General features: G+C 53.5%; 1 protein-coding gene across 3 annotated transcripts in view; it reads left to right on the top strand.

The window, feature by feature from the left end:
* PCSK6 (proprotein convertase subtilisin/kexin type 6) overlaps window positions 1-13,029 on the top strand; it is a 49,331-nt gene that overhangs the window by 14,817 nt on the left and 21,485 nt on the right. For 2 of the 3 annotated variants that reach the window (XM_027688660.1, XM_027688659.1), the window contains 5 exons: window positions 5,261-5,365; window positions 9,932-10,042; window positions 10,664-10,807; window positions 11,390-11,466; window positions 12,137-12,225. In XM_027688660.1, coding sequence (XP_027544461.1) covers window positions 5,354-5,365; window positions 9,932-10,042; window positions 10,664-10,807; window positions 11,390-11,466; window positions 12,137-12,225 — 433 coding nt within the window. In that variant the 5' untranslated portion in view covers window positions 5,261-5,353. Of the gene's footprint in view, window positions 1-41; window positions 162-5,260; window positions 5,366-9,931; window positions 10,043-10,663; window positions 10,808-11,389; window positions 11,467-12,136; window positions 12,226-13,029 lie in introns of those variants that run through there. The other variant, XM_027688661.1, reaches the window with a different exon arrangement.

Raw genomic sequence — 13,029 nt, 5'->3', positions numbered from 1 at the left:
GCCTGCTGGCCCTGGCGCTGCCGCTGGCGCTGCCCGGGCGCGGGGCCGCCGCCGAGCCCGCCCGCACCGTCTACACCAACCACTGGGCCGTGCGGGTGCGGGGGGGCCCCGCCGAGGCCGCCCGCCTCGCTGCCGCCTACGGGTACATCAGCCTGGGGCAGGTAAGGGACGGCGAGGGGCAGCGGGGGGCTCCGGGCAGCGGGCAGGTGCGGGGGCACCGGGAGCGGGATGCGGGGGGGTCGCGCTGGGGGCTGGCGGGAGGGATCGGGGAGCTGCCGGGGGTTTGCGGGGAGCCTGGGACCGAAGAGCTGCCCGGGATCTCACACCGCGAGTCCCGGGACCGGGAAGGCACTGGAAGTCCTGGGACCGGAGAGGAGCCGGGGGTTCCGGGAAGCTACCGGGGGTCCCGGCACCGGAGAGGCGGCGGCGTCCCGGAAAACTGCCGGGGGTTCCGGGACCGGGAGCCTGCGGCAGATGCCGGGAGCTGAGAGCTGCTGGGGCTCTCGGTGCCGGGGAGCTGCCCGCGGTCTCGCACTCTGGGTCCTGGCGCCGGGAAGCTGCCGAGGGTCCCGGGACCGGAGAGGAGGCGGGGGTCCCGCGGAGCTGCCGGCACTCCCGGGACCGGGGTGGTGTTGGGAGATGGTTCCCGGGCTCTCCGAGCTGCCGGGGGTCCCGCCGAGCTGCCTGTTCTCCCGGGACCGAGGCGGTGCCGGGCGTCCCAGGACCGGGACATGAGCCCCGGGAGACCCCTGGAGCGGTCGGGATGAGGATGAGGACGATGCGGAGACGCTGGTGGAGCGCTTTGGCCCGGGGGGGCAGCCCCGGCCCCGCTCCCCCCCCGCTGGGTGCCCCTCCTCGGGGTGCCCTCGCCTCGCACCGCCGGGGGGGTTGCACAAGTTCCTCCCACCCCGGAAAGTTGCATTTGTGGGTTTAACAAACTTTGGACTCTCTGGCCTGGGTTTATCTGAGATTTTGGGAACACGGAGAACTTTTGCTTTCAAGCCCACTCAGCACACGGGTGGCTTAAAGGCGACTTTCAGCACAGCAGCTCGTTTTCCTCTCTATTTCTTCATCCTCTGCAATCCCAAATGCGGGCTGGTGTCCTCGGAGTTTCCTCCGGAGTTTATTGCCATGGTGCTTTTTTGGCTGGGTGGCACTTCAAGGTTGTCCTCCTGCCCAAGGTGTCTCCTGGACTCCAAATTATAACCTTGCTTTATATCGCAACCCTGCTTTTAACCATAATTAAAGTCACAGGGTGCTGCATAAACAATCTTTTTTGGGGGGAAGGCTGGATTGGGGATGTTGTCTCCTGCCCCCGTGTCCGTGACCTCCCGTGGGGGATAACCTCTCACATCCCACCCTCGGTCTCCTACCTGCTGCAGTCGGCTCTAGTCCCACCAAGGAGAAAATCTCTTGTATTATTCAAACGCTTCTGTCACAGGGCTGGGCAAAGATGGTTGTGCAACCCAAAGGGCTTTTCAGTGTTTATCCCTCTTCAGCCAGAGAATATCTTGATTGAACTTCCCACTCTCCCGATTTGCATCAGCCTAACGTCAGCTCCTGGTTTGGGGTTTTGCTGTGTCCCTTGCCTGCTGGAGCATCTGTCGCCTCTCCCTCCTTCCCCAGCATCCCAGTTTTCTGAGCTCATCCTTGTGACGCTGGAGGCATTTGGCCTACGGGCACAATGTGTCTCCACTGGAGCATCTATCCCTCCCCTCTGAGCCCTTTCCCGGGGCAGTCCCGTGCAGGCTGGAGAGCAGGGGAAATATTTCTGTGCTTGCATCAGGGTGTTCCTGGCTCCCGCCTTTCCCGGTGGATACTGGGAGCTCGTGCACCGCTGGGGCTTCCCCAGCTGCTCTCAACGCCCTCCCTTCAGCCCTCTGGCTTCCCAAGCCCCTTTGGCTTTTCCCACTGGATCTTCTCAAGGGCCAAACCTCGAAGAACCACTTTCCCTGTGCTCATACACTTGTGTGTGACATTTGCAATGTTGTGCTTGGGGTTTGTGTTGTGGGGGCCTGGGTGCCCCCAGCTTCTCCTGCTGCATCATCTGCTTGTGGAGCTGCTGGGGATGACACAGTCCCCAGTGAGATAGACCCTCCTGGGAGGCCTGATCCTGCACAAAACCTGCTGGAAAACTCTGCCAAGGGCGGATCACCCTGCCCTGGGGAGATGTTCGGGTGGAGTCCAATGTGATGGGGGAGGAGGAGGAGAGGTGATGGTCACTGGAAGGGCCAACTAGGTGCAAGGAGGCTCAGCCCTGGGATGGTGACTGGTGGCCTCTTTTCCTCTGAGATGCAGTTCTGGGGGCTCCTGACATGGTACTGCCTGGGAAAGGCATTGCTGGGAAAGGCACATGCAGGTTTGAGCTGTTCCTGTGCCCAAACCACGAACCGAGACACTCCAAACCCTTCTGGGTCATGACAGAGTGACATTTCCCTTGGGGAATCACTTGCGTCAACTTCTATTTAAGTGAAGCAAACAACTCAACGAAAGAAGCAGCTCTTACAGCCCCGAACGCCTGCTCATTCCTCCCCGCCGGGCTTTGTTGGCGGCTCTGCTGGGCGAGCCGGGACAGGCCTGGCTGAGGGCGCTGTGAGGGCTGAGCGTGGCCGGGGCCCTGGGCAGCCGCTGCCCGGGGGTGGTGATGAGCCTGTTCCCATCCCGGGTGCAGGGTTTATGCGGATTTTTCCTCGTGTGGTGTCCAACGCTAAGTTTTAGGAGGGCTGGCACATCCTCAGCAGTCCCACCTGCAGTGCAGGAGGTGGATGGGATTTGTTCTGGGCTGGACTTGGAGCTTTCCTGGATTCCTGTTGTCTGGGAGATGCTGGAACTTGCAGCTCTGGACTTGATCTTTGCTGGGCTGAATACGTCCGTGACCATCTGAGAATTCCTGAAGTTCAGCGACTCTAGCCCTTGTCCATGATGGGAATGGGTGGTGTCCACAGGAGGGGAGTGCTTGCAGCCTTCCTAACTGAAAACATCCTCCTGGAAGACACCAGTGCAGCTGCACTTCACGGAGATGGGATGGTTTGGGAAAGCTGCTGGAGGGCTTGCACTGCAGAGCCCTCACTGAGCTGACTCACCATGTGGAGAACAAATACTTTTCCATTTAAAAAAGTGGCATTTTTAAATTCTTCTCCTTAGAATACCTTGGGTGGAATGGGGCCTCTGGAGGCCACTGGGACCAACCTCTGCTCAGTCTTTCAAGTTAGACTTAGCATGAGAAGGTTTTTCTTATTTTTTCCCTCTAAATCCCAGGAGGATAAAGAACCTAGGGCACAGGGTGCTTTCCCTGCTGCTCTCACCATTATCCCCATAGCCTGTGATAGGGTCATTGGCTCCCTGTCCTCTGGCTGATTTGCATCACATGGTAATTTTGTGTTTATTTGCAAAAAGGAAGGAAGAAATCTTTCACTTAGGAAGGAATTGTTTACTCTGGGCATGGTGAGGCCCTGGCACAGGTTGCCCAGAGAAGCTGTAGCTGCCCCATCCCTGGAAGTGTCCAGGGCCAGGTTGGAGGTGATCTTTAAGGTCTCTTCCAACCCAAGCTATTTCAGCATTCTATGGAAAGCCCTGTGCCCTCATTTCCAGGCAAAGTGAGCAAGAGGCAAGGTGGCCTTGCTCAAGGTTTCCCCAAAACATGGAGAGGCTGAAGCATTCTCCTTCCCTTTCCTAAGTATGAGTGGGTTTGATGAATGGGTTTTAAAAGGCAAAAGCAGATTGTGATGAGCAGCTGCTTTATGGGGATGTTAAAGAAAGTGCCCAGCTCTGCTGTAATGCAGAGAATACAAGGGGAGGGGGGAAGGGGGAACAGGGAGCATTTAAATAAACTCGAGTGGAAATAAATTACAAAAATCACACTAACAGCAGTCAAGTTGGTGAAATGACAATCTGGCATAAAAGGCAGAGCAAGACTAATTAAATATTTAATGCTTGTAAGAGGCACTGGCACATCCCAAGGTATCAAGTGTGATAAAGATGTAAGTAGTTGTCATCTGCTTTAGCGTCTGATCTGGACAAACCTGTTTGCTCCCCCCTGCTCTGTTGCAGCCAGTCCTGGTCTGGCCTCAGGAATGTCACCCCGGCCCCTGGGTCACACGTGGCCTTAAAGATGTCACTTCAACTTCTGGGCCACAGATGTATTCTTGTAGCGTGGCTCTTCCTGGTCCTGCGAGCGAGACACAAGGAATGTCACTAGATCCCAGTATCCAGCTCCTGACATGGGATGTGGTTTGAGATTTTTTTTGTGGGGGTTTTGTTTTTTTTTTCTTTTTTTTGGAAAAAAAAAAAAGAAAAAAACCAACCTCAGGCAAAAGGGAATTTATAGCAGTGTCCCAATTTGTACCCAAATTGTGTGATCTGGGAGCTGCATACCAGAGCTGCACACCAGTGAGTGCAGCTTTTGGGTCATTTCCATCCCTCTGGCTGTGAATCCCCACGGGATGTTTCACATGCGGTGCCTGCCTGAGATCCCTGACTCATTGCATAGCCCCAGGACTTTATCCGTGCTTTGGGGATGAAAAAAGAGGAGTTGTGGTGTCTCCAGATGCCAGGATGAGAGGGCCGGAGGCAGCACAGCCACCCCAGGGCTTGGCAGGGTGGTATGGCTGGCACTGTGTTTTCCTGCAACTGCTGCTGTCCCTGACTCCAGACTGAGCACCTTTATATCCCACACTTCCCAGGAGCATCCCAGGGCTATCAGGGATCCCATCACCTCTTCTTATGGGCTGTTCCTGCTGCCGGGGCGAAGCCGGGGTGTCGGGTGGGGAAGGCAGGAGGATGAGGCACAGCTCCCCTGGCTCCGCCGCAGCTGCTGAGCTCATTTTTAGCTCATTATTTCTGCTTGGGAGCTGATGAAAGGCAGTTTGCAAAGATGCATTTAATGGGTGAAAATTCATAAAAATGTTTTCCGGGCTCTGTTGTGCCGGTGCAGCGTCCGACCACCAACGCTGTTTGCCGCAGCGGTGGCACCGGGGTCCGTGCCAGCATCCTGAATGCCCCCTGCACCCCAGGAGCTCTGTGTGAGTGAGGGACTTGGGGTGCAGGGCACGGTGGCACTGGGGTTTGTGCCAGCATCCTGAATACTACCCTGAACCCCGGCAGCTCTGTGTGAGTGAAGGATTTAGGGCGCAAGGCACGGCTGCACTGATGCACAGAGGGACGCTGCCAGCACCAAAATGGGGGGCAACCACGGGAAAACACACTTTAAAAAAAAATAAACAAACACAAACCCAAATGAACTCTTTTTTTTTTTTTTCAGATTGGAAGCTTAGAAAACTACTACCACTTTCACCACAGCAGGACGTTTAAGCGCTCGACGCTGAGCAGCCGGGGACCGCACAACTTCCTCCGCATGGACCCCAAGGTACGGGGCTGAGGTCCCCTGGCCTCTGTGGGGATGGGGGTGCCTGCTTCCCCCTGGAGGAGCCTGTTGGCTTGGTCTGGGTCAAGTATGAGCCAAAGTATCTTGGGGTGACATGTTATCCCTGAACCACGGCCCTGCGCATGCACGGGGTGACTCAATGGACACGGGGACGGAGAGCGGTGAAAAATACTTAAAAGTGACTAAACACTAACATCTGCCTGAAAGCCAGGGAGAAGAAAAGGAGGAAAAAGCTTTCCAGGATAGAAAGGCTGTTGCATGCTCAGGGTGTTGATCCAGTTGCCACAACACTTGCTGCCTCAATGGTTGCTATGTGTGAAATCCTTGGCAATAGCTCTGCATTGCTTTTTCCTAGAGCAAGCATCCAAAGGGATTTTCAGTGCAGCTGAATTGACAAAAGTAATGGGGAAGGGGGGGAAGAAGGCAAGGAGGGACCTGAGTGAGCTGGGCTTGGGGTGGTGGGGAAGGGCTGGGGCTCTGCCTTGGCTCTTCTCCTCCCCCATCTCACCCAAGCCCTGCGAGATGGGACTTCTGCAGAGCAGGGAAGGGTTAATGGTGGGGAGGGTCTTCTTTTTTTTGGAGAGGGGAACATAAATGCAGAAAAAGCCATTTTGGTGAAGGTATCCATGCTCTAGCAAGCTGCTGGTGCTCACACCCATGCCTGGCCACGCTGGGGATGCTCCCAGCCACCCTTGGGATGCTCTTTCCCGAGGCATCTCCAACCCACTCAGCACCACATGTCCCATCCACATCTCCCCAGATGCTCAGAGCAGCCCTGCCCTTCCCAGCCAGCTGGCTTTCCGGAGAAATTTACTGTTAAATATTTGGACAAGGTCTGTGTAGCACAGTTCTGAGGAGGTGCACGCGTGGCTGCGCTGCCGGCGGGGAAACCACAGCGAGGGGAGCTGGTGCCCTGGAAGTGTGCTGGGCTTTAATTAAAGCTGTTCGCCCTCGGGGAGGTGCACAGGCATCCCAGCAAACCAGGGATTCGGCTCTGCATTTGAAATACCTCCATTTAAATGAGTCTGGTTATAATGCAAACTAAATCAATTGGCTTTTAGTCATATTAACATTTACCTTACCTTGCTCTATGGGCTGCAAGCTGGATCAATTAGCTCCTGTTCTCTTAATCCTTCCTTATCAGTTCAAGACCTGTTGGCATGTCTTGTCTCTCCCCCTCTCCCATGTACATTTGCAAATCCTCTTGGAGATGCATTTGGATGGCACCAGCTTAGCATGCATGCAGGAAAACCTCACCTTGAGGCACGAGGACAGGAGCTGGAATAGGGAAGATGGAAACAGATCTTGCAGAAATCCTGAAGAACCAGCCCATCCAGTTGTTTGCAGATGTTGGGTGGTTCCTGCCTTCCAGGGGCTATTGTTTCCAGAGCTGTTATTTATGCTTGCTGTGGGGGTCGGTGGCACAAGGACCCACAGCCAAGTTCTCCTCCCAGAGGAGGAGTCTAGGAGAGGGGAGACCCAGCACACACAGGGCAGCACCTGGGGCCCTGGTCCACGCTGCTGCCCAGCTCCCCTCTTGCCCCAAGAGACCCTGTAGCTGCTTTGTTTGGGGCTGATATGAGCCAAGTGATGTGGCAGTTCACGGAAAGGGAGGAGGAACATGGCAAATCCAGCAATTTTGGGGGCAGGTTGTAGCGGTGAGAGTACGAAGTGTGGAGGGGCAGTGGGATGCAGAGTTGGGTCACACCATGCTGTGCCACCCCTCTTAGGGCTCCACTTGCAGCTCTTGTTGCCCTAGACTTTCCTGGCTCTCTGGAATGCTCCTGCTGTTCCGTGCAGGGCTTGAACCTCCAGGTCACTGCTTCAGTCTCTTTAATCCATGTCAGTCTCTTTAATCCACATCAGAGGATGCCATGGCCTCAGTCCTTGTCCCTCTAGCCACGCACTGTGGCAAAATCAACTTCACCTTAATTATCTGTGCCATGCCATGGCAAACATATGCTAGAACCAACTTGTTTATCCTGGATCTCTGCTCTAACTCATGCACATCCACTGGTATAAGTCAAGCAATCACTTTTCTGGAGCTGCAAAGGGAGTTGCACCCTCACCCTTGTTGGTTACCGTGTTTGGTGGAGCCACTCTGGCTGGCTGGGTTGGGGCATCACCCACTGAAAATCTCAAAGTGAGGGGGAACATGTAAAACTGCTGCTCTGTTTGCAGGAAGGGCAAAGGGTCCTTTGGTGCCTCTCACAGTCACCTCCTTACTGCTAATTGTACCTCAAGGTGCTCCAAGAGAGCAGGAGAGGGACTTTGGACAAGGGCCTGGATTGACAGGACAAGGGGGAATGGCTTCCCACTGCCAGAGGGCAGGGTCAGATGGGATATTGCAAAGGAATTCTTCCCCATCAGAGTGGTGAGGCCCTGGCACAGGTTGCCCAGAGAAGCTGTGGCTGCCCCATCCCTGGAAGAGTCCAGGGCCAGGTTGGACGGAGCTTGGAGCGATTTCATCTAGTGGAAGGTGTCCCTGCCCATGGCAGGGGATTGAAATGAGAAGAGCTTTAAGGTTCCCTCCCAACCCAAAGCAGTCTATGATTCTGTGATAATTAGGGTTTGCAGGGGTAGAACAGGGACCCCTGGGTCTCAGGACTGTAATACCTTGGGCTAGTGGTAAAAAGACTTTCAGTTTTTTAAATTTCCAAGAAGCTTTTCCCCCACCCTGGATTAACAATAGATGTTGATCCGAGTTTCACAAGCCACAGGAGCTGTTGCAGGGATGCCCCAGGCTCCTTCCTGCTTACCTGTTTTCCCATGCCAGCCACATTGATTTATCAACTCCCCCTTGAAATCAATGCCCTTAAACTGCTGATTTCTCCATGTCCACACACATTGACTCTGGGCTGGCAGCACTGGGGCCGATCTGGAGCATGTTTGAGATGAAGACATCCCCACAAGGCATCACAGCTCCTGGCAAAAACCCTGCAAAATCCCATATCTTCCCATCATTCCTGCATCCAGCAAAGCTGCAGGGAAAGGCAGTAGCTGTGGCTTGGACAATGAGACCCATGGTAACGCTGCCAGGGAGTGGTGCTTTAAGGAAAAAAACCATAACCTCTATTTAATGTATTTTTATTTTTTTTTTAACTAGACCATGAAGTGGTATTTTTGCTTCCAGTGCTTAAATCCATCACAGTACAAGCAAAGCAGTGCTCTGTCGTCAGCCAAGGCAGCGTGGAAATTCATTTTTCTATGAAATATATATTTTTTTTCCTTTCAACAGTGTTTTTTTCTTTAAAATATATATGTGTTTAAAACCCAAGCTGTAGGCTGGAAGCTGTCGGGTTTCTGACACGCAGAGCTCCCAGTCCACCTCCATCCGAGGCACAAAGCTATAAACTGTGCAAGAACTCTGTTCAGCTGGCAGTTTTACATAAATGAGCCCAACAAAAGTTGTGTTTTGGATTTTGATTCTTTTTGTTGCCAGCCCTTAGTCACAACAATAGAGACATCCCCATGAGCAGCTCCCAGAAGACCCAGAGCCATCAGGAAGAAAGTGTCCAGCAAGGAGGGGTGTGCCACAGAACCCTCCCAGCTCATCAGCTGGTGCCTCTGTTCTCTCCCCAACATGGACACTTCTAAAGATTTGTTCTATAAGTTATTTCGTTATCTCTTTTCACTAAACTTGGGCTTTACCTTCATGCTGAAGGCAGGAAAGCCCTTTTTTGTGGGGAATAAAAGGTTTGGGGGGGTTAATGCATGCCAGGGATGGGATGTGACTGCTCCCAAATCAGCACCGTAGGCAGCTCCCACCACAGCAAACACCAGTGTTTCCCAATCCTGGCCTTCTCCGGATCATTTCTTGTTTGATCTCTTTGCGTGTCATGCCCTGCTGAAAAGCAAACAAATGTCAGAGTGATCGGCTCCAAGGCCACCTCGCCCTCAGCCACTGCCAAAAACACTTCTCTGGAGCTGGCCACGTCCCCCAGATCTGCCGTGGCTGTGTATGGCCATCACACATTTTTGGGAAACGCGTGTTGTCCTTGGGTTAATCCCCCAATTTTATTATTTCGTCAGGAGGAACGAGCTCAAAGGATGAGCAGCCCTGGAGCCAGGTGGCAAAGTCTCAAGGCTGAGCTGCTGCCTCCCAGCAGGAAGGATCAGCCCAAAGACTAAGCCAAGCACCCGAGTCTTCTCCAAAACTTTGACTAAACACTGAAATATGTTGTCTGTCTCCAGCAGGACTCCAGCATGTGCTTCGTTAAGCCAGGGGGTTTAGGCTGCACTCAGAGGCGACGTTATTTATGCTTGAGGGTTTTGCTGCACCGGGAGAGGAATCTGGTCCCTGGCTCAGAGATCACAAAGAGCTGAGCTCACTCTGTCTGTCTGTCCATCCATCCTTTTCCTTCCAAATGGACCTGCTATCTCCACAGCAGCTCTGGCCAAGGAGATGAGGGTTTGCCAGAGCATGGGGTGATGCTGGGATGGGTCCAGGCTGTGACTGGCATCACTTCTGCATCCCATATCCCATTTCATTGGGCAATTCTGGGCTCTGTGCCCAAGGGTGATGCTGACCCATGTCTCTGCTTGCAGGTGGACTGGCTGCAGCAGCAGGAGGTGAAGCGGAGGGTGAAGAGGCAGGTCCGAGGGGAGCCACACGCTCTGCCCTTCAACGACCCGGTGTGGCCCAACATGTGGTACCTGGTGGGTATTTCCCCGCAAGGACCCCTCTGCCTTATGGGGGGCTCCTTTATTTTTAAGCAAATGCATCATCAATCTTTGCTCAGCCCAGCCAGTCATGACATACCTCGATATCAGCAAATGTGCTTGGCAGCAGGATTTTGAAATTGTGGACTAATGCACGTGAGAGTGCAGTTTGAAGTGTTTCACTCTCGTTAGCAGCCCCTCATCATGGGCTGTACAGCGAAGGCGTGGGAGCAGCACCACTGCATTTTACCCATCCCAGAGCTGCAGCCATCTATTTGTAATATCATTTTTCTCCTGCCAGCGTCATCGATCTGTATTTGACAGGGAAATTCATTGAAAATTAAGGGCGGAAAGGAAACGAGCTCTTCAAAACCCAAGAGTCCACAGTATCTGAAATGGAAGAGGAAAAGAATAATAGGGAGATAGCATTGCCTGGATTAACTGCTGCTGGATGGGTTTGATCTGTGAAGTAAAGTTATAACAAATCTACGAGTTATATGGCAGGGGGTGGGTTGTAAATATATTTTCTGGTTGATTAAATGGGCTCCTAGCCTGGCTGTTTGCTTAGATGGGCTGGAATGGGGTTGCAGCATTTTGCAGCTGCGTTTGTCTCTGTAGCACTGCGGCGATAAAAACAGTCGGTGCAGGTCGGAGATGAACATCTTGTCAGCCTGGCAGAGGGGCTACACGGGCAAGAATGTGGTGGTCACCATCCTGGATGACGGCATAGAGAGGAACCACCCCGACCTCCTGCAGAACTACGTGAGCTGGGGGATGGATGGGCTGGGGTGAATGGGCTGCGGCTGATCCTCACCACAAGTTGATTTATGGAGAATTTCAATGTATAAACACAGCTGAAGTCTGTGCATTGGCATATTTAGAGGAAAAGGTTTTTGGTTTTTTGTTGTTTTTTTTTTTTCTTTTTTTTTTTTTTGAGAAAGCTTGAGATGTTTTTAAGAAGGAAATGAGGTTTTGAGATAAGAAGGTTTGGGGGAAACTCCCTTTGCAGCTGTTTGGGAAGCAGCCGCCTCCCTCTGCTCACCAGGGCAGAGCCAAAAACCTGCATGAACGCGCTCAGCCCCAGCTCAAAAACCAAATGACCACAGTGGGGTACTGGACCCAACAAGATTTGGGGTTCAGAGAAGCAGTTCCTGTGGTAACAGGATATTTCCCCTGGGAAACATGCAGTTCTGCAGCCTAAAACTATTTATCCTGAGGAAACAGTCAGAAACTAAGGGGAAAATATTGTTTCCTGCCCTGCTTGGCTCCATTGGCCACCACTCCAGCTGCTGGCCACCACAACCACCTGGTAAGTTGAATCTAATGGTGGCAACGTATTTTCAGGATCCTCTTGCAAGCTACGACGTCAACGGGAACGACCACGACCCGACTCCGCGCTACGATGCCAGCAATGAGAATAAGTACGTGATGCTAATTGCCATGGGGCCAGGGTCTGTGGGGTCCTGGGAGGCTGGGTGTCCCCCCTGGGGTGTCTTCCAGGTCTGTGGCCTTTCCCCATACCCAGTGCTTCAAAGGAGGCTGCGTTATGGGCTTTGCACAGTCGTGTTTAATGCAAGTCCAACCTGTGCCGATTGCTAGTGGACCCTTGAGCCATCAAACTACAGCACTGTTGGGGGTTCCTTGCCCTGGCTGGGGATTAAACCATATGAAGTCAGGATGGGTGGCTGAGATGGCAAGCTTGGACACACTTTTTGGGCTTCAAGTAAATAAAAGTGGGATGGGTACATGTGGAAAGGAAACAGGAGTGCAAAGAGGAGATTTTATCAAGGTGCAAGATGCAAAGAGGAAATTGCATTTAGGTGCAAAATGCAAAGAAGCAAGTTGCATTGAGGTGTAAAATGCAAACAACAGATTGGATTTAGGTGCAAAATGCAAACAACAAATTGCTTTTGGCATTAGTTTCTTGCACCCCCCTGCACTTGCTGTGGGTTTTGGATAAGAACTCTTCATCTCCTGGGGCACTTTCTTCTGCCACTTTGGCCTCAAGGCTGGTTTTGGGGTGCTGGCTGGGGAGTGGCTGGAGGGACCCTTTGCCATGGGCATCAGCTGATGGGGGATTTCTCTTTGCAGACACGGCACTCGCTGTGCGGGGGAGGTGGCGGCGGCGGCGAACAACTCGTACTGCATCGTGGGCATCGCCTACAACGCCCGCATCGGAGGTGAGGCTGCACCTCTGCACTCCCCTGCCCTTCACCGTCCCCCCGAGGCACTGTGGCCACCCTGGCCACGCTGATGGGCTCCCAGGGTGGGTGGTGGGAGGCTGCTCCCCCAAATACTGCCAGGAGAGTCTCCTCCTTGATGCCTCGGCTGCAGAGAACTCCGGGGGTGTTGGGGGAGGATGGGTGATATGGCATGCAAGGGACCCTGGCTCTGCGTATTTTGGGGTGGAAACTTTCTACTTGGGCTGCATCCTTGCTGTGAGGGTGCACGTGGATTGAGGATGTTGTGGTTTCACCCCCCAAAAGTCCATAACTTCTCTCGGGGGGTCTGTCCTTGGGGTGGCTGTGTTTGCTGTGCTCCGTGGTGCTGGTTGAGCTTCAGAGCTGAAGTCACTTATTTGTGGGATCGATATCTGCAGATGAGCTGCTTGGAGTGGGGGGGTCTGGGGAGACCCCCAAAATACCCTCATGGGCAAAACACCAGGGAGGTGTGGGGCTGGAGCTGTGTGTAGGGTGGGCACTTTTGCAGAGTCCTACAAATAACAGAATGTGCGGGAAGCAAATGAATCTTTATCACCAAATTGGATCCTGGTGGTAATTAGCATCGCAGACTTCATTTGCATTAGCTGAGCTGATTTGACCTGGGGCAGTCCTGGCCAACCCCATGAGTATAACACCCCTGGGGAGATGAGGGTCTTAGTGGGGCTGGGAGTGTGGTGTCCCATCTACATGGCTGGTGGGACCATGCAGGGGACAAATACCTGGAGCTGGGTTCTCGCTCCAGGGGTTTCAGCCCCATCCCTG

This window comes from Neopelma chrysocephalum, unplaced genomic scaffold (genome assembly GCF_003984885.1).
Source record: "Neopelma chrysocephalum unplaced genomic scaffold, ASM398488v2 Primary Assembly neopelma1_75, whole genome shotgun sequence".
Classification (NCBI taxonomy): Eukaryota; Metazoa; Chordata; class Aves; order Passeriformes; family Pipridae; genus Neopelma; species Neopelma chrysocephalum.
Note: the sequence above shows the minus strand (reverse complement) of the source record. Positions and strands in the feature narration are given on the sequence as shown.